General features: G+C 39.1%; 1 protein-coding gene across 1 annotated transcript; it reads right to left on the minus strand.

The window, feature by feature from the left end:
• TUBB6 (tubulin beta 6 class V) lies at nt 1–27275 on the minus strand. The gene is made up of 4 exons (XM_004702871.2): nt 27186–27275; nt 26563–26671; nt 24660–24770; nt 1–1169 (listed from the first exon to the last, which is right to left on the minus strand). The coding sequence occupies exons 1-4, from the start codon at nt 27240–27242 to the stop codon at nt 106–108; spliced, it is 1341 nt and encodes a 446-aa protein (XP_004702928.1). The 5' UTR covers nt 27243–27275; the 3' UTR covers nt 1–105.

Consider the following 27275-nt stretch of genomic DNA (forward strand, 5'->3'; position numbering starts at 1 on the left):
GTGAAGGGCCTACACCAACAAATTTAGATGAATGCATAGGGTCAGGATACACCAGGGGTAAAGAAATAACATCAGTTATTTAGCATTTGAGGTGGAGAAGCTCCTTTATTCATTGATCTCTTCATCATCATCCCCAAAAGCTTCTTCTCCATCATTAACTGTAGCTTCTTGATACTGCTGGTATTCTGACACCAGGTCATTCATGTTGCTCTCAGCCTCAGTGAACTCCATCTCATCCATGCCCTCTCCAGTGAACCAGTGCAAGAAGGCCTTGCGGCGGAACATGGCTGAAAACTGCTCTGAGATGCGCTTGAAAAGCTCTTGTATGGCTGTGCTGTTGCCGATAAAGGTGGAAGCCATTTTGAGACCTTGGGGAGGGATGTCACACACAGCTACCTTGACGTTGTTGGGGATCCACTCCACGAAGTAGCTACTATTCTTGTTCTGGATGGCCAGCATCTGCTCGTCCACCTCCTTCATGGACATGGGTCCCCGGAAGACAGTGGCCACCGTGAGGTAGCGCCCGTGCCTTGGGTCACAGGCGGCCATCATGTTCTTGGCATCAAACATCTGCTGAGTAAGTTCTGGGACTGTGAGGGCCCGGTATTGCTGACTACCTCTGGCCGTCAGCGGTGCAAAGCCAGGCATGAAGAAGTGGAGACGGGGGAAAGGGACCATGTTCACGGCCAGCTTTCGGAGATCAGCATTGAGCTGGCCTGGGAAGCGCAGGGAGGTGGTGACCCCGCTCATGGTGGCAGACACTAGGTGGTTCAGGTCTCCATAGGTGGGAGTGGTTAACTTCAGGGTACGGAAGCAAATGTCATACAAAGCTTCATTATCAATGCAGTAGGTTTCATCTGTGTTTTCAACCAGCTGGTGAACAGAGAGGGTGGCATTATAGGGCTCCACCACAGTGTCAGAGACTTTGGGGGAAGGCATGACACTGAAGGTATTCATGATCCTATCAGGATATTCCTCTCGGATCTTGCTAATGAGCAGAGTGCCCATGCCAGACCCTGTTCCTCCCCCCAAGGAGTGGGTGAGCTGAAACCCTTGCAGACAGTCACAGTGCTCGCACTCTTTTCTCACTACGTCAAGCACTGAGTCCATCAGCTCGGCTCCTTCTGTGTAGTGCCCCTTCGCCCAGTTGTTTCCTGCTCCTGTTTGACCTGGAATAAACCAAAAGAGAGAGCAGCATGTGGTTTAGATAGGATGACTCAGGAAGGAAGTAGTGATGAAGTACCTTAAGGAATGGTCACAGAAAAAGATGAACAATGGGATGTTCCCTGCCAAGTCGTGTCCACCAGCCACTCTGGGAGAAAGATGAGGCTGCGTACCTATTGAAGAGTTATTCTGGGAAACACACAGGAGCAGTTCTCTGTCCTACACGTTCACTGTGAGGCAGAAACGACTGGAAGGCAGTAGATTTGGTTTCGTTTTTATCCAACAATATATTGTACAAAGTTGAAGGGGAAGAGAAAGGCACTCGTCAAAACTTCTTTACTAAGAGAAATGAGTGAATTTTAAAAATGTACATTATCTTCTGACCTGGTAAAGTACATTCTTAATTTTTAATATGTAATTCTTGCACATAAAATTTAAAGGGGACAAAATGTACACATTAAAAAATAAGTCACCTTCTGAGTTAGTTAATTGTGCCAACCTGGCTGATAATCACATGTGGGGCTAATTGAAAGGCGGAGGGATAAATGGGTGGTGAGCCTCACCTTTCTAGTTCTCTGGTCTCTTGCTTTGTGATGGTCGCACCAGGGTGCAGCTGCCTTAGCAGTTCTCTGCTTCAGCTTGCAAGATTGACTTCCTACAAGACATCCCCAAGGAGAAGCCACGTGGACCTTTCCCGATGCAGCCCTGGGTGCTGGAGCAGCCGTGTGGAGACCCCTGCTAGTGCTGAGATGAATATTCGTTCACTGACTCAGCTTTCCTCCTGCAGTCGGCATCATTGCCTCTGTTTTGTGAGGTGGAGGATTTTGTGGACTGGTCTTGGGTTAATGGGTTAATGTTGGACTTGTGGGCTTGGGCAGCATTGGGTTGGGATGTTTTCGTGATGCACACTTTCTTTACATAAAACTCTCTTATACATGAGTTGCTGTGGATTTGTTTCTCCAAAGTACCCAGACTAATACACCTTCCCCTCTCTAAGCATTCTGACATTGTAATATGTACAAATATTTTCAAAACGAATTCTTTTAAATGTTATTAGAGTTCTCATTCATTATCCAGAAGTAATGTTGCAAAAGTTTCTGAGACCAATTCTTTTTTTAAGGTTTCTTGATATAAAATACACATATCATACACTTCCATTGTCAAGTCACTTTTTATTTTATTATATTAAATCATTTTATTGTGGGCTCTTACAGATATTTTAACAACCCATAAATCACTTACATCAAGCGAACTTGCACATATGTTGCCATCATCATTTTCAAAACATTTTCTTTCTACTTGAGCCCTTTGTTATCAGCTCTTTTTTCCCCACCATCCCCCACCCTACCACTCTCACGAACCTTTAATAAATTATATATATACTTTTTCATATCTTATGCCAACTGCTGTATCACTTCACCCACATTTCTGTTACTTGTCCCCCTGGGGGTGTGTGAATTATACATCTATCATTGATATCAATCCCTCCCCCACCACCCTGATAGAATCACTACTCCCATTACTGTTTCTGAGGGGTTTTTCTGTCCTGGATTCCGTCTGTCAACATCTTTTATCTGTACCAATGTACATATGCCAGTCTAGCAGGATTTGTGAGATCGAACTGGGGTCATGATTGTGGGGGAGGAAGGAATAAAGAACTAAAGGAATATTGTGTATTTCATCAGTGCTATGCTGCACCCTGAATGAATTGTCCTTTCTGTGTGTCCCTTCTGTGAGGGATTGTCCAATTATTAACAGATGGGCTTGGGTCTCCACTCTGACCCCTCTCCTTCACATCAATATAATTGTTTGTTTTCAGTCTTTCTGATACCTGTTCCCATTGACACCTTGTCACACAAGCTGGTGTGCTTCTTCCATGTGGGCATTGTTGCTTCCCTGATAGAAGGACACTTATTTAACTTATTTAACACTTAATTAACAAGCCTTTAAGACCCCAGATTCTATATCTATTAATATCCGGGTGCCATCAGCTTTCTCCACCACATTTGGCTTATGCATCCATTTTTCCTTCAGTGATCGTGTTGGTAAGGTGAGTATCACAGTGCCAGAACTGTGTTCTTGTGTTGAGAGAAAACTTAAGTAGAGGCCCAAAGTCCATCTGCTATCTTAATACTTTAACATATAAATATATGTATATAGACCAATACCCATCTTTATATATTAATGTATTTACATATATACATGTCTATACACCTAGATAGCTTTTAATTCTTAGTTATTTCCTGTATTTCCTTTTATTTTCCTTCTGCCCCGCTATCATATTCACCCTTCATTTGGCTAGGCTACATTACAATTGCTCCAACATCACCAGGCACTCTGCATCCTCCTTGCCATTGATTCTGGATCCCTTGTCCCCCTGTCCTAGAGTTTGTTGTCTCCCTGATCCCTTCCTCTTGCCTCCTCCTCTCTCAAACTCCACCCCCACCCCCCACCAACATCCATCCATTGTTTTCTCCTCAGGATTGTTTATCCTGCCCATCTTATAGTGATAAACATATTGTTAAGTCACTTTTTAAAAGAGTTGTATATACATCACAATCCGTTTTAGTGCTCCCCACCCACCCACATTCATTGTTCCCTCATTCCTCTCCCCCACCCCCCACCCACCTCCTCCCTGGTAAAACATTGCACTGGTTATTGCTTCTATTCATCCATTCCTTTCATGTTTTGTAAACTGGGAAACCTAACATAAATAAAAATATAAACAAAACCAAGCAGAAAGAAGGAAATAATAATACAAAAAGAAAAGACCGCCAACAATCTTTACCAAGACAGCAAAGAAATTTCTATTGTGGAACAAGCAAGAGATACTTAAGCCCAGAGCAAATTTAAGTTGGGTAAAGAGGGAGGTCAACTGGCCGAGTATACTGTAGTTTGAGGCACTATCATCAAGTTTACAATAGTTTCTCTCGCATAGTAAAGCTGTCAAGTCCCTTGCCTGCGGCCAGAAGGGATCTGCCAGATCTGACTAGCTACTCTGCAGATGGACTTTGGGCTCCCACTGTCCTCCTCAGCCTAAAAACCCATTCTTGATTTTGTTCCTATAATTAAATACATAGTTGGCTTCAGGAAGTTCATTTAAAAAATGGAATTAAAAAATCATGAAAATTTCCCTTGAAATATTGTTACCTACCTAAAAGATTTCATATTTTTACCCCAAGAACTCAGGTACCTTACAAGAAAAGACAATCTTACTGTAGATATAAGCACATTTTCACTAAATATGTTAATATTATCTCACAGAAGAAAACTTGAATGAGTGGTTAGTTCTTAAATATAAAATTCTATTTTTAACTTTACTTCATTAGAGCTTTGAAAAAAACTAGAGTTTTATCACTAGAGAAAGGACTTTTTCCAAGTTGTAAAAATAATATAGGCCTATATATACATGAATGGAGGCAAAAGGAAAAAAAAACAGTAAAGAGGACTTGGGTTTTATTTATTTGCTTTTCTGGACACTGCAAATTGCCTATAACTATAGTATTCTTCACATATTGCTCTTTTACTCCTGAATATATAAAGTAAAAAATATTGCTACAAAATCATACAAACCTTTATTAAACAAAAATATCAAAATGAACAATTTTTGGAAATATCTTCCATGTAGATCTATAGTCTTTTCACCTCTTCTAAGAATTCATTGCTCTTTGATTTACACCATATAAAAATAGCAAAAACGTATTATACCTGAGGGACTCAGGTGGTATTCCTTTTCAGTTTTCTGAAAATGTTTTGAGCTGATCTCTCTGGCTTGAATTGATTTTTGAGATTTTCCCAATGCTCCTTAAAGTGTTTGATTCAAACATCAATCTCCACACACCTGAGAGCAGAAGTAGATGGTGCCTGGCTACCATTGCCAACTGCTCTTAAAAGGGATCACATTAGAAAGCTCTGTATGGAGTGGAAGGAAATCAACTCAAAATTTTTAAAAAGACCAGGCCTACTGGTCTCATAGAGACTGATGGAGCCCTTGAGCCTTTAGTCGCCTTTCACATTTAGAAATGAACTCATCCCCATGGCTCAATTTTCAAACAATAGATAAGTTTGTAAAGGGAACAATAACACTAGTGAGGCATGCACTGAGAACCATCAGCCATTTGAGATCCAAAGGACAGCATTTACTCAAGGGCAAAGTTCAGAAAGGTTAAAAAAGAAGGAGGAATAAAAACGGGACAGGGAAGAAGTAGGATAAGTGATGTTGTATTGTGAAAATTACAATCAATGAGATTAAAAAAAAAAAAAACTCATCTGCTTTGAAAGCCTTCACCCAAGTCACAAGAAAAAAGTAAAATTAGAATGCTCCTTAGAAGTGAAGATGGCAAACCTTAGAGACATGTTATCAGAAGAGACCAGTCCCTGAAGAAGGACATGATGTTTTATAAAACAGCCAGTAAAAGTAAGGTCCTCAGATGGATTATCATAGTGGCTGCCATATTGACTCAAGCAGGAAGAGACACTGTTCTCTTCTGTTGTTTAGGGGTTGCTATGAATAGGAACCAACTTAATGGCAGCGAACAACTGACCCTAGCCCAACCCTGTTAATTAGCTTAAGAGGAAAAAAAAAAGAAAATATAAAACAAAACCCAACCCACTGCAATCAAGTAGATTCCAACTGAAAACATTTCCTTTACAGGAGAAGACAGCCGCGTCTTTCTTGCAAGCTGGTTGGACTGAAATGCAGATCTTTAGCTAGTAGCTTAATGCCTAGCCCAGAGCACCACTGGGCTCCTCTCAATTAACTTCATTGGAAAACAAATGCCAAGAAAGCCAAAACATCAGGGCATGTGCTACTTTTAGTCTGAAGGACACCACACACTCCACCTCCATTCAAGGCAAGGGGGCAATATTTTAAAAATAAACACTGAATATTAAAATTCAAAAACAAAAAACTCCACTTATCCATCTTTTTTTTAAATCGTTTTATTAGGGGCTCATACAGTTCTTATCACAGTCCATACATACATCAATTGTGTAAAGCATTTGTGCATTCATTGCCCTCATCATTCTCAAAACATTTGCTCTCCACTTAAGCCCCTGGCATCAGCTCCTTTTTTTCCCCTCCCTCCCCGCTCCCCCTTCCCTCATGAAGCCTTGATAATTTATAAATTATTATTTTGTCATATCTTGCCTTGTTCAATGTCTCCCTTCACCCACTTTTCGGTTGTCCGTCCCCCAGGGAGGAGGTCACATGTAGATCCTTGTCATCGGTTCCCCCTTTCCAACCCACTCTCTTAGCCATCTTTTATGTGAGGCAACATTCCTGAATACTTGCTGCAAAGTTACAATGATTTGGGAAGATGTCCATTTGAGTTTTGTTACAATTTTAATATTGGCCTTGACCAATCATTTTATCCCATGGCTTACAAAGTATCCTTTTTGGAAGGCATCCTAAGGAGACAAGTGTTTGTTACAGAGATAACTGCAGCCATCCACTGATCAGAGAGACATGTTTAGACACATTGTGTCTGGAATCAACCCAGGCATGTATGAACTGGAGCCCCAGCAGCCATACTTTTTCACTTGTCCTGTCTTCACAGACTATGCACTCTCCCAGGATCCCGGGTGGTGGAGTGGGTTATGAATCGGCAGTTTGAAACCACACCTAATTTTTCTTTATAAATTCAAATAGTTACAAATAGTATAGCATTAATTTCTGGGGCACTATATTTGAAGAAGTAAAATTTTTATTCTGTTAAGTATATTCAATGGAATATAAAAATCAGAAATAAATCCAATAATTAAAATTTATTATTTTAAATGTCCCATTATCACCAAAAGGCTAGTGGCCTATTTTGTTACACATTAGTCAATTGGTCAAATCTACCAGCTGCTCCACCAGAGAAAAGGTAGCTTTCTGTTCCTGTAAAGATTTACAACCTCTGAAATGCAGAGGCAGTTTTATTCTGTCCTATAGGGTTGCTGTGAGTCAGTACTGAATCAATGTTCATGGAGCTCTAGTGGTGTAGTAGGTTATCAGTTGGACTACCCATCACAAGGTCAGCAGTTTGAAATAATTATAAGGTATTAAAAATGTCATTGTATCTATGTATTTTTATCTATTTGATTTATTCAAGAATGAGTATTAAATATTGCCAGAAGGAGATAAAGTTTGGTTTCAATTTTAACCTTTTTTAAAAATTTACATATATAAATCTCTCTGCCATTGAGTTGATGCCAATTCATAGCAACCCTATAGGACAGGATAGAATTGCCCCCTGTGAATTTCTGAGACTGTAACTCTTCATGGGAGATGAAAGTCCCATTTTTCCTCTGGGAGCAGCTGGTGGTTTTGAACTACTGACCGTGTGGTTAGTAGCCCAACAAATAACCACTACCATCAGGGCTCCATTTACACATATAAACACTGATAAATCTTGTTTAAGTACCTATGAATATGGGAAGGAGTTATGTTCTAACAATGTCATTCAACTATTCTAAAGGCTGGTGATTTGCACTCACTCCTGGGCACCTCAGAAGAAAGGTCTGGCCACTTGTTTCTACGAAGATTACAGACAAGAAATCTCTATGGAGCAGTTTGACTCTATAATACGTAGGGTTGTCACAAATTGGACTCAACTATATGGCAATGAGTTTGGTGTGGTTTAGGTCATAGAATCCCAAACTTAGCCTATTGTCCCCTTTTCAGAAAAAAGAAAAAAAAAAGAAATTACTCAGTGCCCCACTGGCAAATGAAAACATTTGTACTATAGCCCATAATCCAGGATAATGGGCGGTTGGTTGTCTTCTTTTGCAGCCTTCCCCGGGATCATTCCATTGCCCATTTCAGGAAGCACTGGTTTAGATGATAGAAAAAAAGAGGTAGAGATGCTGAGGCCCATTTATCTTACCCTGCACTAAAACCCTGTATGCAATGCAGTTTGGGGCTGTTCTAGTTAGGATTTTTGTACCAACATGGCACCTGTAAGAAGATATGGATGGAGTTTAGCCTGTCATTCAGGTAACACCCTGATGATAACCTCCTGGTGGCCATAGCTTTCTCATAAGGAGAGTCCTGAGAACCTCCCCCACTCTCTACCTTCACCTTCCTGCTGGCTGACCCTAATGGCAGCCAAAGCACTAGAGATGCATCCACTGCCATTGGATCCACAAGACTTTGCACCCACTGACCTGTGAGATTCCTGCATCCTGCATGTGACTACATGAATCTGAAGAAGGACTTATGGACTAGTATCAGACTTATGGGCTTGAGTTGGACAGGGCTGGGATGTTTTCCTGATATATAAAGCTTTTTGATATAAAGCTCTTACTTATACGTATTTAATGCCACTGGATTTGTTTCTCTAGCCAAACCAGTCTTCTCCCAACATAGTTCAAAATGTTAACTAGATTTTGTGGGGATAGACACAACCCATAACAACAATTCACAACAAGCACCAACAGATAGAATTTTCTGTTGTAGCATGATACTGGCAAGTCAGGACCTGATACTGACCCCCCAATGCTGGAAATTAGTTATGAATCAGTGAAATTTCCCAGGCTTCCCCAAGGTGATCTCAAAAATCTATTAGCTTTGGTTTGAAAGTTTTTATCTTGTGTTTTATTTTCCCCTCCTTATAATAGTGGTTTATTATTTATTATTTATTAATATTTATATAATTAAGATGTGTGTATAGGTATGTGTGTGAACATTTGTCTAAGAAACAAAAGCTCTGTGTATCTAAGTTTATGCTAACTTCTTATCCTTAATTTAAAAAGTAAGTTATTTACCTGTTGAATAAGCTAAAGTTTAACCTTTTAAGTTTTTTCATTAAATAATTCAAATATTGTTTCTCATTCATTTGTAGTGAACTTCTGACAACTTTTAAATTTTGTAAAAAGCCACAATCAATTATGTTTTTGTTTTGTTTTTATTTATTTTGTTTGGTTGTTTTTGTTTTTCACAATCAATTATTTTTGTTAAACAAATAAAAAATACAAGGCTTATTTACTATATTGTAAATTACATGAGACATATTCCCAAGTAAAGGAATGTACATTTTCTTTAGGTTTAGTCCTTATGTGAATAATGGGCTTATTAGTTAATTAGACAAGCAACACATAGTATTATATAATGATTTGATTATTTCAATTGATTGCAACTTTGTGTTTTGTTTTGAATCTAGCTTTACTGGAACCCAGTAATTTTAACTGATACATACATACTATTCCCCCATAATGTCTTTGTTACTATTTCAATATGTAGAGACTTACTATCTTCAGTATTTACTAACTTCAGTATATACTAACCATTTAATATTGTGTCTCAAATTTGTTATGTTATTTTTTAATTTATGGTTAATTACTACATTTATAAATACATTTATCTAATGTTTTGTTGATTTATTTAGCTTTATTTTATGTTTAAGGTTCCAATTAGGTCTTTTACTTTTAAAAATTGTTATAAATAAACTATGGTTATCTTTAAGTTTATCATATACAGAACAATTCTACTCTGACATTGACTAAAAAACATTTGACTAAAATATTTCAACAAAAATGAACTCTATCATATGAATTATATATATCTCAATGAAACTACTTTTAAAAGGGATCATGGTTGAGGGACCTGATAACAGCCTTGTTATCAGAACATTGTAAAATCAATTATGGCATATATAGTTAGGTTAAAATGTAATACCATACGATCTCCCTTTTGTCCCATTTGAAATTTGTTTCAATTAAAAAAATACAGGGGAAATACATATGGATTAAACCTCTAGTCTAGTGAATACCCTCTGACCAAGGATGTGGATAGAATATACTGGAAAGTGAATTGTTTGAGGTGTGGTTAGATGAAAATTTAAGATTTTGTTTTTTGAGCTCCTTTTGAATCATTTTAAATTTGTTTTAGGTTTTGATATTTTTGGTTTACTTTTAAGGTGAAGTTTTTATCTGTTTTACTTTGTTATAGTTGTTAGGTCTTTTGTTTTAAATGTTTTCCTGTATATGAAATCTAGGGTAGGTAAATCTATAGAGACAGTAAGTGGTTCTCTAGGGGTGTGGCAGGGCAGTTGGGGGAAATGAGGAGCTAATAATTAGTACAAGTAGGAAGAAAATGTTCTAAAATGGATTGTACAACTCTTCTTCATGTAATTGGACTATGGAATTGTAAGACATGCAAATTATATGCCAGTAGAACTGGATGGTTTTTTGTTTGTTTTACAGGAATATATCAGACTTTTGGGTTTTATTTAAAGAGACTAGTAGCTTTTTTTTTTTACTATGACAATTATTTTGAACTTTACAAATTATGCACATTTAATTTCAATCTTACACTATCCTAGGATAACTAGGTACTATGAGTTTGCCTGGGACTGTTCTAATTTTTTTTAAATTAATGGAATAATTGAAATAAATGAAAACCCTGTGTTAGGAAATGTTTTAGTTTGGGGGAAGCCCTCAGTTCTGAGCAAAGCATGTTGGTCACTGTAGATACCACCGTGAGCTTTCTGTACGGTCACCATATTTAAAATCCTGCATGAGGTCAAAGATAGGAGAATACAATTCCTTTTCATTGTCTAATCTGTGTACTCCACAGAGATTTGGATCCTCCTCAAATGTCACTATCCTCAATGGTCACACTTAATACCATTCCTGAAAATCATTAAAAAATTAAATGCATGAACTGAATTTATTTCTCTTTTGAGTTAGCCTGGAGATAATGCATCATTATTTTGTGTCATGTACTTTGGATATGTTTTCAGGAAAGGCTAGTCTCTGGATAAGGATATCATGCTTGGGAAAGTAGAAGGTCAGTAACAAAGTGGAAGACCCTCAACAAGATGGTAGCAACCATGGACTCAAATATAACACTAATTGCGGTAATGGCACAGGACCGGGCAGTGTCTTGTTCTGCTTCACATAAATCAAGTTGCTATCAATTGGAACTGCCTTAACAGCACCTAACCACCACCACCACCACACGACATGGGAAAACTATAATTGCCCAGATAGACGGTAGCAAGTATCAGAGACCAACTTAAAAAAGAACAAACATGTGTATTAGAAATATGGAGTATGAAAATTATAGTTGATCGGGGGTTCATGGGGGAGGGGAAAGGGGGCACTGCTATAGAGGGTTCACGTAGAAGGAAAAGCTTTGAAGATAATGATGGCAGCATATGTACAGATGTGCTTGACACAATGGATGAATGTATGGATTATGGTGGGAGCTGTAAAAGTATTTAAATTTAAAAAAAGAAAGAAATATACAGAGTAGCTCAAAGAATCCAAGGTAAACCTAAACAAGCAGGCTTTGGAATAAACAGAAACAAAGATAGCCCCTCTGCTCTAGATATCAGAAATTAATGGATGTGGTAGTTACATAATCTGTTGTCAATCTGAGCATATTAAGAGTGAAGGGGTGGAGTTTAACCTGTCAATCAGGTCACAGCTTGATGACCTCATTTGGAGGCACTAAGGAGATAAATAGCTCACTGGAGGTAGGACATACCCACACTTTACTGACAATGAGCCTGATGGAGCTACATTGGTGCAGCCAGAGTTCTGGGAGTTGGAGGAGCCATGTGAGACACTTGCCAGTGCTGAGATGCTTCTACTGCCACTGGATCCACAAAACTTTCCACCCACCAACCTGTGATCTTCCTGCATTCAGCATTATTACATGGCTACGGGAGTCTAAAGAGGAATTTATGGACTAGTATTGGACAAATGGGATTATATTGGGCTTCTGGGCTTGATCTGGACCAGGCTGGGATGTTTTCTTAATGTACAATTACTCTTTATATAAAGCTCTTTCCCATACACATCTGAGTGTCTGTGAATTTGTTTCTAGTCTACCCGGACTAAAACAATGGGCAACCCTTTTAGGGCAAGGGTTGGCAAACTTTTTCTGTAGAAAGGTCCAGATAGCTGAGATACTCTTTAAACTTTGAATTAAAACTATCCCTTGACGTCACTTCTTAGTGAAATGGCAAATTGACACACAAAATAAAGGGTATTATCTATGAACACAGGGATATATTGAAACCCTTCCCTATGACAGTGGTTCTCAGCCTGTGGGTCACAACCCCACTGGGGGTCGAACACTTTCACCGGGGTCACCTAAGACCACTGGAAAACACATATTTCCGATGGTCTTAGGAACCTAGACACCACTTCTCTATCCATCTCCAGGCCGGTCCGCCCACATGCAGATATGTCCACATATGAGAACCTGGTGTGAAGACTGTTACCCATGCTACACCATGCTTCAAGACAAAATTTCATTTATTTGTAATTAGAAATAAATATTGTATACTATATAATTACATATTATTTTTGTGATTAATCACTATGCTTTAATTATGTTCGATTTGTAACAATGAAATTACATCCTGAATTATCAGATGTTTACATTAAAATTCATAACAGTATCAAAACTACAGTTAGGAAGTAGCAACAAAAATAATTTTATGGTTGGGGCTCACCACAACATGAGGAACTGTATTAAAGGGTCACAGCATTAGGAAGGTTGAAAACCACTGCGCTAGCCAGTAACTTTACTTTCCACCCCCTGGTTACTATCAAAGAACTTTACTGTTAGTGTGGAAACCTTTTCTCGGATTTTTAAAATAAGCACCTCATACAATGTTTGTCCTTAGACCAATGAACTAATGGTCCATGTGAACATCAATACCCAGAAACCAGAAGAACTAGATGGTGTCTGGGACTCATACTACCAACTGCTCTGAAGGATCCTAGATAGAGTGGGAGAGAAATAAGGAATAAAACTCAGAATCACACACACACACAACACAAAGAAATACCCGGCTTACTGGAATCACAGAGACTGGTAACCCCTAAGACAAAGGCCCTTGGTCACCCTGAGGTCTGCTCATGAACTCACCCTCATGTCTCAATTTCCAATCAAGGAAAAGATAGGTCTACAAGAGGAAAAATAACACTAGTGAGGTATGCATTTCTTAGAATCATCAACCACCAAGATCAAAAAGGGCAGCATTAACCCAAGGATAACGTTAAGAAGGGTTAGGAAAGAAAGAAGAGTGGACAAAGGAAACAGAGGGGAAGTGGGACAAGTGATGTTACATAGAGGGGAAATAAAATGTGTAGGAATTGTTGAATGGAAAAACTGATCTGCTTTATAAACCTTTACCCAATTCACAATAAAAAGTTTTAAAATATATTTAAGAAAGAGATTGGAGAAGTATCAAACTAATGACAATGGATGTGGCTGAAGGGAGGGATTACAGGGATATTCAGTTCCAACATTGCTTATAAAAGTTTAACTTTAATAAACAAACATGTACTTTATGGTAATGAGATAATTAAAAAATGAAGTCCTTTAAGGACTTTAAAAATGTCCATCACCATCAGTTCTAATCTGATTGTGATAATATATATAAAATTCTTTTTAAAAGAGCTTTAACTATGGAAATGTATGATGTGTGAGTGTTACATCAAGTTAACTACTAAAACATTTAAAAAAGAAGAAGAAACCCAAAATAAGTCTATCAATAAGGAAGAACAATGTAAATTTTGATACATGTACAAGTAGACTTCAAAAAGTTTGTAAAATTTTTCCATTATCTTTAAGTTCCATTTTTCCATAAACTTTTTGAAACCCTCTTGAATCCTATATTGAAAGATACTCTGTTATGGGAGGATGGTCAAGATGCACTCATGTTCCTATCCCCCACCCCACCCCCACTATCATGATCCCAATTCTACCTTACAAACCCAGCTAGACCAGAGCTTGTACACTGGTACAGATAAGAGCTGGAAACTCAGGGAATCCAGGACAGATAAACCCCTCAGAACCAATAATGAGAGTAGTGATACCAGGAAGGTAAGGGGAAGGTGGGGGGAGAAAGGGGGAACCGATCACAATGATCTACATATAACCCCCTCCCTGGTGGACAGACAACAGAAAAGTAGGTGAAGGGAGACATAGGTCAGTGTAAGACATGAAAAAATCATAATTTATAAATTATCAAGGGTTCGGGAGGGAGGGTGAGAGAGGGAGGGGGGAAAATGAGGAGCTGATACCAAGGGCTCAAGTAGAAAGAAAATGTTTTGAAAATAATGAGGGCAACAAATGTACAAATGTGCTTGACATAATGGATAGATGTATAGATTGAGATAAGAGCTGTATGAGCCCCCAATAAAATGATTAAAATAAAAAAAAAAAAAAAAGATACACTCAGGGGCTTTTTAACACTCATGACTCCATTTTCCAAAAATAAAATAAACTCCGTGTGTCTGTGTGTGTGTTTACGTTTACACACACACCTGCACACAAAACATATGCACATAGAAAAACGTCTAGCAAGTCAGAGGCCAGCAGAAGAGAGAGACGAGTGGGGGTTGGAGTGGGATGGTGTTCACGCTTCACATGATATATTCATGCACTGTCTGAGAAAGCAGGTGCAAAGGGGCTGCTTTGATTTTGTAAGGAACCCGTGAAGCATATTTAAGTGGTAAAGAGTCATATTTCTAGTAAGTGAATCCACCCATCTGAACAGTTGCCTCCCAGGTCCTCTTGGACTCACTTCCACCTCTTATCCAGACGCACAGAGGCCCTTAGAATGGACTGGACAGATAACTCTCACTTCATCAACCTGTGACCCATCATTTCAGCCCCTCGAGGACTCCTGTCCTTGTATTTTTCATAAACCTTTGTTTGACATTGTCCAGGAAGTGACTCTTCTCTCTTAAGAATGTAGAATTCTTCCTTCCAGCTGCACAGTGACACTCGTCCGGCCTGCTCTCTTGGCAGGCTCCTAAATGCTAACTGTCCGTGCTCAGGGTACCCACCCCCATCTACCACGTCCCACTCAGCCATGCCCCACCCAAAGCCTGCCCAGATCACAACAGAGACTAAACAGTTGGAAGTCTGACTCTTGTAGTCACACCTTTGGAATGTTAGGACAGACTGGTAGTACAATTCTTAAAAACAGTCTGAGATCCACTCTGCTAAAATAGCAGAAATTAGTAACTGAAAATAAGTAGGTGGCTTTAGACAAACTGGATTAATCTTTAGTGAACAGAAACTCTGAACTTGATTTTTCCCCTTGTTCCACTTCATACTATTCACTCTGCTTCCTAAATATTTATAGCTGACTGATAAATCATGAAGTTTCTCTATGCTCTTACCAAAAAAATGTAACTGGTAATGTCTGAAAATATTTTGCAGTCTCACAGCAAGGTTCCATGTTAAATAGTTGGGGGTCATTGGTTGAACACCACTATAATGATAAGTTGTGACATTAAAACACAAACAAACAAAAAACCCCTCCAGAGTGTAAGCTAGAGGCTGCAATTTCTAAGCTCTGGCAGCAGGGCTGCTGCAGACTCCAGATTGCCTCAGAGCCCACAGCCCCTTCTTCAGGATCGCAATGAGTCAGAGGTGACTGCAAAGCAGTGAGTTCATTTGGTTGAGCCTCCTTCTAGCCCTGAATCAGGGGGGTTGGGGGCAGGGGGGGCGGTAAAGAAGGAGGCATGACAGAAATTGTACCTTTCTGATGCTTAATTTTCCCCATGAAACTCCTTCCCACAATCTTACAAGCTTGGCAGCTATGCCAAGAAAAGATTATTTTAAAAATCATATTCATACATGTTTTTCAATGCCATTTCAAATTATAACTGAAGGTGGAATGACAAGTGGTTTAATTTACCAATTGTTACTGAAATGATGAATTATAAGACCACTGGGGGATGAACCATCTCCAATTCAGGTAGCTATTGTCTCTTTTAGAAGCCCTCGCGGTTGTAGTGGTTGGGCTGCTAACCACAAGGTCAGCAGTTTGAAACTAACCACTCCATGGGAGAAAGATGCGGCTTTCTTCTCCTATAAATACTTACACTCTTGGAAACCCACATGAGTAGTTCTTTCTACCTATCCCATTGGGTCACTATGAGTCAAAAATCGACCTGATGGTAGTGCGTTTTTTAGCTTTGCTATCTCTTTTATTGGTAAATGCTTTGAAAACAACTGCATAGCCAGACAATCTAGTATATTCATAGTTTGGATATTTCTACATTGGATATTTCTAACTCATAGTGACCCTAGAGGACAGGGTAGAACTGCCCCTGTGGGTTTTCCAGGCTGTATATCTTTTTTTTTCTTGTTGCATTAAAATTCAAGGTAAATCATTGTTTATATATTTTGAAATATATTTTAAATATAATCTTATTGGGGGCTCGTACTACACATCACAATCCATACATACGTCCCTTGTGTCAAGCACATTTGTACATTTATTGTTATCACCATTCTAACATTTTCATTTTTCTCATCTAATCATCTTGAGGAGATTAGCCATAGTAATGCCTTAGGAGGTGAGTTAGTTAATTGTGCCAACCTGGCCGATTAACACATGTGGGGCTAATTGAAAGGCGGAGGGATAAATGGGTGGTGAGCCTCGCCTTTCTAGTTCTCTGGTCTCTTGCTTTGTGATGGTCGCACCAGGGTGCAGCTGCCTTAGCAGTTCTCTGCTTCAGCTTGCAAGATGGATTTCCTACAAGACATCCCCAAGGAAAAGCCACGTGGACCTTTCCCGATGCAGCCCTGGGTGCTGGAGCAGCCGTGTGGAGACCCTGCTAATGCTGAGATGCTTATTCGTTCACTGACTCAGCTTTCCTCCTGCAGTCGGCATCATTGCCTCTGTTTTGTGAGGTGGAGGACTTTGTGGACTGGTGTTGGGTCAATGGGTTAATGTTGGACTTGTGGGCTTGGGCAGTATTGGGTTGGGATGTTTTCGTGATGCACACTTTCTTTACATAAAACTCTCTTATACATGAGTTGCTGTGGTTTTGTTTCTCTAAAGTACCAAGACTAATACAGGAGGAATTCCTTATAGCTCAAAGAAGAGGTGGCTTAAAAACTACCTTTTTATGAACAAGAAATGAACTGGAGAGCCGATGTGACCTGTGATCTGAGAGCAGAAACCTCCTCTCTCTCCTACAGAGAGGTTGGTGTTTTTGAACTGCTGACCTTGTGGTTAGCAGCCCTGTGGCTAATACACTATACCACCAGGGCTCCCTGGGGTAGGGCCAGGGCTGGGAATAGGGCCTTCACTTCATAGTGTTGTCTGTTTCAATTCTGTTTGTGGTTGTTAGATGTTGTTGAGTTGGTTCTGACTCACAGTGAGCCTATGCTTATGTTTATTAACTGATAAAAAAGATAAGACCAGACTTTTTATCTTCTCCTTTTTTGGTTCTAAAGTATGGTTCAATTTACTGAAGAAACATCCAGTATTGCTGAAGCTGCTGCTGTGAAAAACTAGCATACTAGGACACAATTTTTGTAGGTTTTGACAGATCCAGATCCACAAAAATCAGAGCATGATTTGATGCTTTTACAGGGGTGGGAAACATCCAGCCTCTAAACCTTATAAGACCTGCAAAATTATCAATACCAGTTAACATTACATGCCTCCCCACTGAGGAGCCATTCTGCTATTACATCAGAGGTGAGTTAATTAAATATTTGACTAGCATAGCCTATGAATTACCTTCTAATTATCCAAATGGCCCTTGGCAGACAAAAAGGTTCTCCACTCATTTTAGAACCTTAACAGGATATACAACAAATTAATTTAAATGCTGGCTCCACTGATCTAAAAGTGTATACGTAGGTACTGGTTCCTGGGCATCAGGGTAGAATACAGTCAGTTCATCTCCACAGCCATGGGCTAAAGTCAGAGCAGAGACTTGGCTCCTGCAAGTGAGGCTAACCACAAGTTCAGCAGTTCATACCCTCCTACTGTTCCTTGGGAGAAATGCCTGCTCCCACAGTTCCAGAAACCCTAGATAGGGTCTCCATGAGTCAGAATGAACTTGATGGCAGTGGGTTAGCTGCCTCGTCTTCTTCCTACAGAGCAGTTAGTAGGTTTCAACTGCTGACCCTGTGGGCGGCAGCCAATGCATAATCAATTCTGCCACCAAAGCTCCTCATGTCTTGTAATCAATCAAAAAATACTTTCACCATTAACTGAAAATATATCTTGATAGATGAAGGAATTTCTGTTGATGAGTAACATTTTTTCCCTACTAGGCACAAATCGTACTCAACAGTTGAAGTAGTTATTTTTGAAAAATAATATTGATTTGTAGTATCTAACAAGATAAAATCGTCAGAAATAGAAATGTTTAAATTTGTCACCCTTCCCCTGGGACACTTAAGAGAAACGGCTATGAAAGATCACATGCTTATGTATTGGCTTTTCACATTCTCTCTTTATTCCTCTAATATGATAGTCTTGGAAACCCAGAGGGATAGGTCTACTCTGTCCTGTGGGGTCACTATGAGTCACTCTTGGCTAGTGGTTATCAAATGAGCAGAGGTTTCTCTTGGAGATAATTGTGGTCTCCAGTAAAGTCACTAGAGATTTCTGGTGGTATAGTGCTTATTTATATTGTTCAGCAGCTAACTGAGAGGGTGGTAGTTTAAACCCACCTGCTTCTCTATGTAGAAAGTTGTCCATTTGCTTCCAAAAAGATTACAGCCTCGGAAACCCTCGGGAGTTATTCCTCCTCTGTCATAGTTGGAATTGGCTCAATGACAAACCACAACAGGAAAGAAATATCTAAAAGATGTAAATATCTCTATTTGTGGACTATGAAACTATTGGTAATTTGGCTTTCCTGATGTACGAAAAAGGACTTTAGAATCTAGTCTTCGTCTCTTCAAAATATCAAAGGGGGCAAAACCCAGGAACAAATTATCAAAAAAGTTTCCTGCCCACATATTTTGTGGATTATTATGGTAATGACGAAACAGATGATATTTAGAGAACTTAGAAAATGTTTGTGAAAATTTGCTCTTTTGAGACATCTTTATAACAGATCATTGCCTGATTTCTCTACAAGTACATCAAACCATAAGCCAATAAATTCTCCGAAGGTTTTACTTCTTGTTTTATAATTTGAAGTATACTAGTATTTCTTTTATGCTTTGACCCTAAAAGTCACAGTTACAGTGTGATGGAGTCTGTGATTTGGGGTTATTTATTTATATCGGTTTGAAACTAGTTACAAAAGCACTGAAGACCATTTCAATGTGACCCTTCCACTTTTTGTAACCACTCAGACCAGTACTTAGATCTGATGGGAAAGGAAACGAGAGGATTTCAAAGGGGTTTCAAGACAGTGACCTAAGGTTTTCCTTTTTATTGGTGTAAAACACCGTTTCTTCCTCCCACCCTCCCTTCTTTTTTTTAAATTGTGGAATATGAACAACATGGGGAGTGACTTTAAATAGTGTTTTATTTCTCCTGGGTTTGTTTCCTTTCCATATGAACTTGATGAATAGACTTCCCATTTCTTTAAAAAACTGGGCTGGAATTTGCATCGGAATTGCATTGAGTTTACAGAATGATTTAGGTAATATTGACATTTTCATATGTTAAGTCTTCTTGTACATGAACATAGGACATTCTTTCATTTATGTAAGTCTCTTGGTTTCTTCTAGAAGGGTTTTAGAGTTTTCTTTGTATGTCTTCTGTTTCTCTGGTTAGATTTTTTCTTAAGTATTTTCTCTTCTGACAGGTTATAGTAAATCGTATTGTTTAATTTTACTTTTCAGAAGCCCCTTTATATATAAGACTCCAATTGATTATTGTATAATGATTGCCGAATATTCCATAATTCCTGCAATTTTTCATTTGAGCTTTTAGGGTTTTCTATAAACACAATCATGTTTGATCTGATGTTCAAATAGAGATTTTGTTTCTTCTTTGCCAACTTAAATGTTTTTTATTTTATTTTGGTGTCTAATAGCTCTGGCTAAGCCTTCCAGGATTACATGAAATAAGCATGGTGATAAAGGGCAACCCTTTCTTGTTCTCATACAGAAGGGAAATGTCTTAAGTTTTTCTCCATTGTATTAAATGCTGGCCATTGATATTACATGTATATTGGTATTAAGTTGATATTACAGTAGGGTCTTTATTACATTAAGAAAATTTCCCCTTGATTTCTATTTTATTGAGTATCTGTTGTGATGTCACCTATTTCATTTATTTGTAATATTTGCTTTTCCTTTCTTATGTTTGCCAGTGGCTAATTAATACTGTTAATACTTTCTCTCTTTTTTTTTTACTGTTAATACTTTCAAAGAATCAACCTCTTGGTTGTTTCTTCTTTTTTGATGTGAGCACTTACTGCTATAAATTACCATCTGAGAATTACTTTTGCTGTGTCCCAAGGGTTCTGCTGTTTTTCATTTTCATTTGTTTCAATGAATTTTTAAAATTACACTCTTTATTTCTTCCATTACTCAGTGTTTTGTAAGTAAGGTGTTCAATTTCCATGTAGCTGATTTTTTTTCTTGATTTTCCTATTATTGATTTCTAATTTTATAGTATTATAATCTGAAAAGGTAGTTTTCTTTTTGGACTCATTATAGTAACTGGTATTGTTTTAAATTTCTCAATGTTTTTTAAATTTATTGATGTTTGCCTTGGGGTCCAACATGATTTATTCCAGAATATGTTCCATGAACGCTGGAAAAAACTGTATATTGTGTTGTTGTTGATTGAAGTATGTGTAAGACATCACATTGTTTAATTGTGTTTAGTTCTTCAGTATTTTTGTTGATTTTCTTTACAGTTAATGTCTTTCCTGGAAAATAGTATATTAAATTATCCTACTACCAATATTGTAGTAGATTCTATTTGTCTATTTGACTCTTCAACTCTAGCAAATTTAATATATTTTGAGGCTCTTTCATTGGGTGGATATATGTTTATTATGGTTATGTCTTCAATTTCAATTTTGGCTTTCATTATTATATAATGGCCTTCTTTGTCTATCATGAAGCCCCCCCTTTTTTTTAATCATTTCATAGGGGGCTCATACAGCTCTTATCACAATCCATCCATCCACTGTGTCAAACACATTTCTACTTATGCTACCATCATCTTTTTCAAAACATTTTCTTTCTACTTGAGCCCTTGGTATCAGCTCATTTTCCCACCCTCCCTCATGAACCCTTCATAATTTGTAAATTCCCCCCCACCTCCATGTTTTACACTGACAGATGTCTCCCTTCACCCACTTTTCTGTTGTCCATTCCCCCGGAGGGGGTTATAGTAGGTCATTGTGATCCTGAGGTTTTTACTTTGACATCTATTTTGTCAGAAAGTAATATTGAAGCTCCCACCTTTTTGACTACCATTAGTTAGATGTGTTTTTTTTACCTCATTATCTGTTTTTGCATTTATATCTGAAGTGTTTCTTATAAGCAGCTTATTAATGGCTCGTGATTTCTTATCTATTCTTGTAGCTCTTTCATTTAACTGGTGAGGTTAATCCATTTACAGCCAATGCTGTTATTAATAACTATGGTCTTATTGCTGTCATTTTTGCTGCATTTTTATGTAGATATTATTTTCTTTGTTCATCCTACACTTATCTGTTAATTTTGTTTTTCTGTGGAATTTTTTGGTCAATATTTTCTTTGTTCTTTTTGGTTTTTTCTTACTGTTTGGTAAGTTTGATGGTTTTCCTTTTTTATTGTTCAAATTTTGTTATTTTCTTTTAAATTTGTTTGTTTCTTTATTATTTTATTTCAAATTTTAAGGCACTTTGTTGTCTTTTGTGAACTACACAAATTCTCAATTTGACTGTTTAGTGTCTACTCTGTTTCTCTATTGCTTTATTGTTGTTTTCATTGTGGACTGTTACCTGTATTTCTCTTGAAGTTTTGCTTCACTTTGTGCATTACTTAAGTAGAATATTTTCTTTATTATTAATGAATCATTTCATTGGGAGTTCTTACAGCTCTTATAACAAGTTATATATCAATTGTATCAAACACATTTGTATATATGTTGCCATCATCATTTTAAAAACATTTTCTTTCTGCTTGAGCCCTTGGTATCAGCTCCTCTTTTTTCCCCTTCTCTCCCAAGTAGAATATATTCTTGATAATGGTGTCTTAGATGTTGATTTTAAGTTGTTGCTCTTAATTCTTGTGTTGCTGTTAATTCTCTGTCCAAAGGACTTCCTTTAGTGTTTTTTATTTTAAATAAGTTTGATCTTGTTTTTACAAACTTTTAGTTTATCTTTGTCTGAAAATTTATTTCTCCCCTGTATTTGAGGGATAATTTTGCTTTATATAAGATTTGTGGTTGGCAGCATTTTTTTTTTCTTCCAAGGTTTTATACATATCATTTCATTGCATTCTTGCCTGCAAAATTTCCATGGGAAAAAAAATTGAGGTTGGTCTTCTTAGATTGCCTTTTTAGGTGGTTCTTCTTCTTTTTTCCTTCAGTTACTTTTAGGATTCTTTCATTTTACTTGAGGTTAGTAAGTTTGACAGTGAAGTGTCATAGGAATTTTCTTTTGAGGTTAATTCTGTCTGGGGTTCTTGAATATTTTCTGTTCACTCATGTGTTAGGGAAGTTTTCTTCTAATATTTCTTGAACTACTTTTTCTGTGATTATTTTTTCTTCTTTCTGGTCTGGAACCTTTATCAAATATAAGTTGTTCTTTTTGATAGTGTTCTATACAATTCTTATGTTTTCTTCAGCTATTTTGGTCTTTTTTATAGGCTGATCTTTATCTTCAAGATCACTGATTTATGCTTTTATTATTTAATTTCTACTGTTTTGTTCTTTAAGAGTGTTACCCAGTTCTAATATCTTAGTGTGTATCTTCTGGATTTCTATTCGCAGTTGTTGAATTATTCCAAGTTCACAATGTCAGATTGTTTATGTAGTACTTTCCTTGGTTCTTCTCTCTTCTCTTCTTTTTATTCTGTAGAATTTTTTCCTCCATCAATATCAAGCAGCTGAAGTTCATTTTTCTAAACTCCCTTATGGGAAGATTCAAAGTCTTTTATTCATATGAAATATATTCTGGGTCTAGTTCTACTTGCATGTCACTCAGTTCAATTGAACTGTCTTTTTATTCCTTTCTCGTGTACACAGAAATTGACTCATGTTTCTGAGACACGGTGTTGTTTAAATGTTTATCTGTTTGTTGTTCAGATAAAACTAGAATAAGTGTATTTTCTATGCAATTGCTATAGTTCTTATAGATTCAAGGATGGCAAGGTTGTGTGGCAAGCATATTCTGAGCAGGGGTTGATGACAGGAAAAAGTTAAATACTTTCTTTTGTCAAGATCCCAGTTTTGAGGGAAGCTCTTATGTGGTACAGGCCAGTGCCCAGTATAGCTGTCATGACAGGTATGAGAAGGCAATATCCAAGACTTTTCCAGCCCACCCAAGCTGTCTTTAATGAATCTGAGTGTCAGAACAGGACCCAGGGTCTCTTTAAAGTAATCCTTCTGATAGAGCTGTAATTCAGGCTGTGCTTCTTTAAGCCCCAGGACTGCAGATAGTTGATGAGTTTCACATTCACCCAAAGTCATTCTCCCTGCACTGGTTAAATAAGTTCACTTCTTTCCAACACCTAATCTTAGTATCACCTAATCTCACCCTCCTCCAGGGCAAATTCATCCAGGTATGCTGAAGAATGAGTAGATCCATCATCTATGGGATTAGATTAAGTCTCAGGGCCCAGGTGGGTGAGAAGAGAAAGTCATCAACTCACCTTCTCCTCTGACTCTGGACCCAATCATGGAGCAGAGGGCTCACTTGGGGCCCTATCATGTGTGGAGAGAAAGCTGTCAGCTCTCCTTTGCAGCCCCTCCCATCCCCTGTCAATGCTGCAGACTCAAGCAGTGTGGGGGTGGGTCATTTGGGACCTGGCAGGAGTGCTGAGAAAGTTAGCTCACCTCCTCACAGCTTCCAGTGCAGCAGGGACTGAATCAATGGAAAAGGTTGCTCAGCCATAATTTTTCAGGGCAATCAAGCATCCACTATATTTTAGGACTTCTTGCCTCTGAATTGCCATATCGTATCTGGCCTTTATTCTACTTGGGCGGTTCAGAAATCAGGCTGGCTTGTTTTCCTCTTACTTCCAAACTTTGTTCAGAGACGATAATTATAGAATTCTTGGCATGGTGGCCATGTTCCTCCTAATTCCAGAACCTGTTAACAGTAATAGCACTTCTTCATTCAATTTTGTGTCATTTTCTTTAGGAGTTTGTGGATGGGCATGTGCTATCATCATTTATTTATGTGAAAGACAGGAAGAAAAGGATTGCATGATTCTTTTAAAATAAGCCTCACATAAAAGAAACAGATGATAACACTCAAGTCAACAGACCAACAAAGGAGTCGCAAATGGTGAAATGATTTTTTCCTGAAGGAGAGAGGTGCATGGCTAAAATTGTTGTGTATTTTCAACCAAGATCTATTATTTTTCGAACGATGTCATTGAAAAATATACAGGTTATTTTCCTGAAGAAAAAGTCGACTTAAAAGAAGCTCCTAGTGAGGAGTTCAGCTGGAGGTGGGGAGGAGGACAGTTGACTTCTATTTTAAACTTTTCTAAGTCACTTGGTGTTTCTAATCTTGTGCATAAATTAATTTGATTTTTTTAAGGGAAAAAAAAGAAGGAGTTGGTAAAGAAGAAGGAGGTAGTAAAAGACTGGACCTACCAAAGATGAAGTTGTCCGGTCGGAAGAGCTGACCAAAAGGCCCGGATCTCACACTGTCCATGGTTCCTGGTTCCAAATCCACAAGGATGGCCCTAGGCACATATTTCTGAGCTGCATGAGGCAAAAAAAAAAAAAGCCCAACCACAAGGGTTATACTCTGGTTTATAATCTTCCCCATAATAATGCATTCTCTATATCAAGTCCCAGAAGCCTAGAATGTGTAAGTCAAGGTCCTTCAAAGAAGGACCATTACTTCTTAGAACCACAGTGTTTTAACCTTGGGAGAGATGCTGAAAACATCAGCCCATTCCTGAATTTTCCACATGAGAAAACTAGTGAAATGGGCACCGTGTGCGGTGTGAGGAGAAGCAAGGTAAGAGATAGTTCTGACTTGTCCCATGGCATATTTTCCAGTAAACAATGTCACCTCTTTACTGTTGGGGAGTTTTACTTTTTCGGTGTCAGGATGATAAACTGGACTTGTTGTAACAATTGCCATGACATTGTTTGGGAGCGTCCCTCATGCAGTACCTAACTGTAGCTCAGCTACAATCTGAGCACCTGTATGGACCTCACCCATCGTCTCTGTCTCCCCCAGAGACATTTATTTAAGGGAAAAGTGTAGTATTTTCCTTTGTAAGCCACTTTCATGACAAGTAGGCAAGAAACTGTCCTAAACCAGGCTGTGAAGATAAGGCAGATTGCATTCTACTGTGGTATGAGAAGGGATGGATGGACAGACATAAGGGTTATCTTCTTACTATACCTGTGTCGTCTTCTGTGCCCTAATGGTGCACCAGACATTTTGTCTGCTTAATAAACAATAAACCCAGTGATTTAAATATGCCTATTACTCTTCCTAAGTGCTTGTGTGTATGAGCAGCCAAGTCACTCCCAAGAGTCTCGAACCAAACTCATCGCCATCAAGTTAATTTTTCCTCATAGCAACCCAATAGGACAGAGTAGAACTGCTCCTGTGGGTTTCCGAGACTGCACCACTTTACGAGAATAGAAAGCAGAACTGCTGATGGTTTTGAACCACTGTCCTTGCAGTTAGCAGCATAACCACTTGGCCAAGAGTGTGCTTCTAGCTCCCAAGACTCACTCACTGCCATTGAATCAGTGCAGACTCATAGCGACCCTATGACAGGGTAGCGCTGCCCCCTGTGAGTTTCCAAGCCTGTACCTCTTTACTGGAGTAGAAAGCCCAGTCTTCCTCCTGCAGGGCCACTGCTATTTTGGAACTGCTGACCTTGCAGTTAGCAGCCCAAGGCTTGGAAGGAAGGGTAAGAGCTGTCACTTTCTGTGTTTTCAAAGCGGTTTATCTTGTGTGAAGGCAAAGTCACACTTTTGTAAAACAAACAAACAAATACTGTTCTAAAAGTACTGTATCTAGGTGGAATGTTAAGTTATATATTTATAAACATAGATAATCTGGAATTTTTACAAATTCTCCAAAGTGACCAGGATTGTCTGTAGTTTCTACTTTCAGGGAGTGAGAATATTTTTGGAGGTCTCCAAAGGTGCAAAAAACTCTTCTAAGAGAGTACCTTTCAAATTGTTAATCAATCCACCCCCCCTACACACACACAATATGCATTTTACAGTGAAAGAAAATTATCTGTTGAAATATTGAAATAGTTCTAAAGATCCTTGAGAAGCACTGTGATTTATTCTGAAGTTCCATTTCATGCCAACTTTCTCTCTATCTTTTTTTCTGATGATACGACCTACTAAATTGATTTTCCAATTCAGATGCATTATCTCATTCCAGAGCTCAGAGCGGCGCGAAGGGCGGAATCCTGCCTTTTGAAACAAACAGTCGAGGATTTCCTGCCCCAGAGGAGCGAGGGCGGAGCCTGCAGGCCCGCTCAGAGCTGGGCTGACGGGCCCAGATACTCACAAGATGACTCATTGTAGTAGACGCTGATCCTTTCCAGCTGCAGAGCCGAGTCACCCACGTAGCCTCCGGCCGGGTCGATGCCGTGCTCATCACTGATAACTTCCCAAAACTAGTGCGGGGCAGGCGGCACAGGGCAGACGGTCAGATCACTGTGCCTCCGATACTCCGCGCCCCACCCACACCCACCCCCTCGGGGTGGGCAGCGCGATGGGAGGGGTTCTGGGAGCCTAGGGTGGAAAACTGGGTTCGTAGGATGCAGGAAACCGGCGGGAAGAAAATACACGGGTGCAGCAGCAGAGTTGGGGAGCAAAAGTCAAAGTCGGAGACTTGTCGAGACTGCTAGGAGGCCTCGCAGGTTGGGTGGTGGGAGTGAGAGCACAGGGGTCCTAGACGGTTGCTCCCTACCCCTCCGCGCCCCAGCTGGGCACTCTCTGGGGTGCTGGGCGGCCCAGCGGGATTGGGGACAGGTCCCGGCGGGGGTGGCGCGGCCACACCGACCCACGGCGATCCGAATCCCGGGCGCGCTACGCCGTCCACCGCCTGGGCTAGCGGCGCCGGGAAACCACGCGTCCAGCCCCGTGGGCCACGTCCCCGGGAAGGGCGATTTGCCCCCTCGCACCCACCTTGGTGCCGATCTGATTTCCGCACTGCCCTGCCTGGATGTGCACGATCTCCCTCATTGCGGGCGGCGCGCTGGCTGCTGCACAGGCCGA

The sequence above is a fragment of the Echinops telfairi genome, unplaced genomic scaffold, assembly GCF_000313985.2.
Source record: "Echinops telfairi isolate 266 unplaced genomic scaffold, ASM31398v2 ScPeMD7_57;HRSCAF=196, whole genome shotgun sequence".
Classification (NCBI taxonomy): domain Eukaryota; kingdom Metazoa; phylum Chordata; class Mammalia; order Afrosoricida; family Tenrecidae; genus Echinops; species Echinops telfairi.

Bases quoted from the DNA above. Each gene is read 5' to 3' on its own strand.
- TUBB6 (XM_004702871.2), bottom strand. From the start codon at position 27,242: ATGAGGGAGATCGTGCACATCCAGGCAGGGCAGTGCGGAAATCAGATC. The intron at 24,771-26,562 runs GTGAGTATCTGG...TGCCTCATGCAG, and splicing joins CTACTACAATGAGTCATCTT to CTCAGAAATATGTGCCTAGG. The intron at 1,170-24,659 runs GTAGGTCCAGTC...GGTTTATTCCAG, and splicing joins ACCGGACAACTTCATCTTTG to GTCAAACAGGAGCAGGAAAC.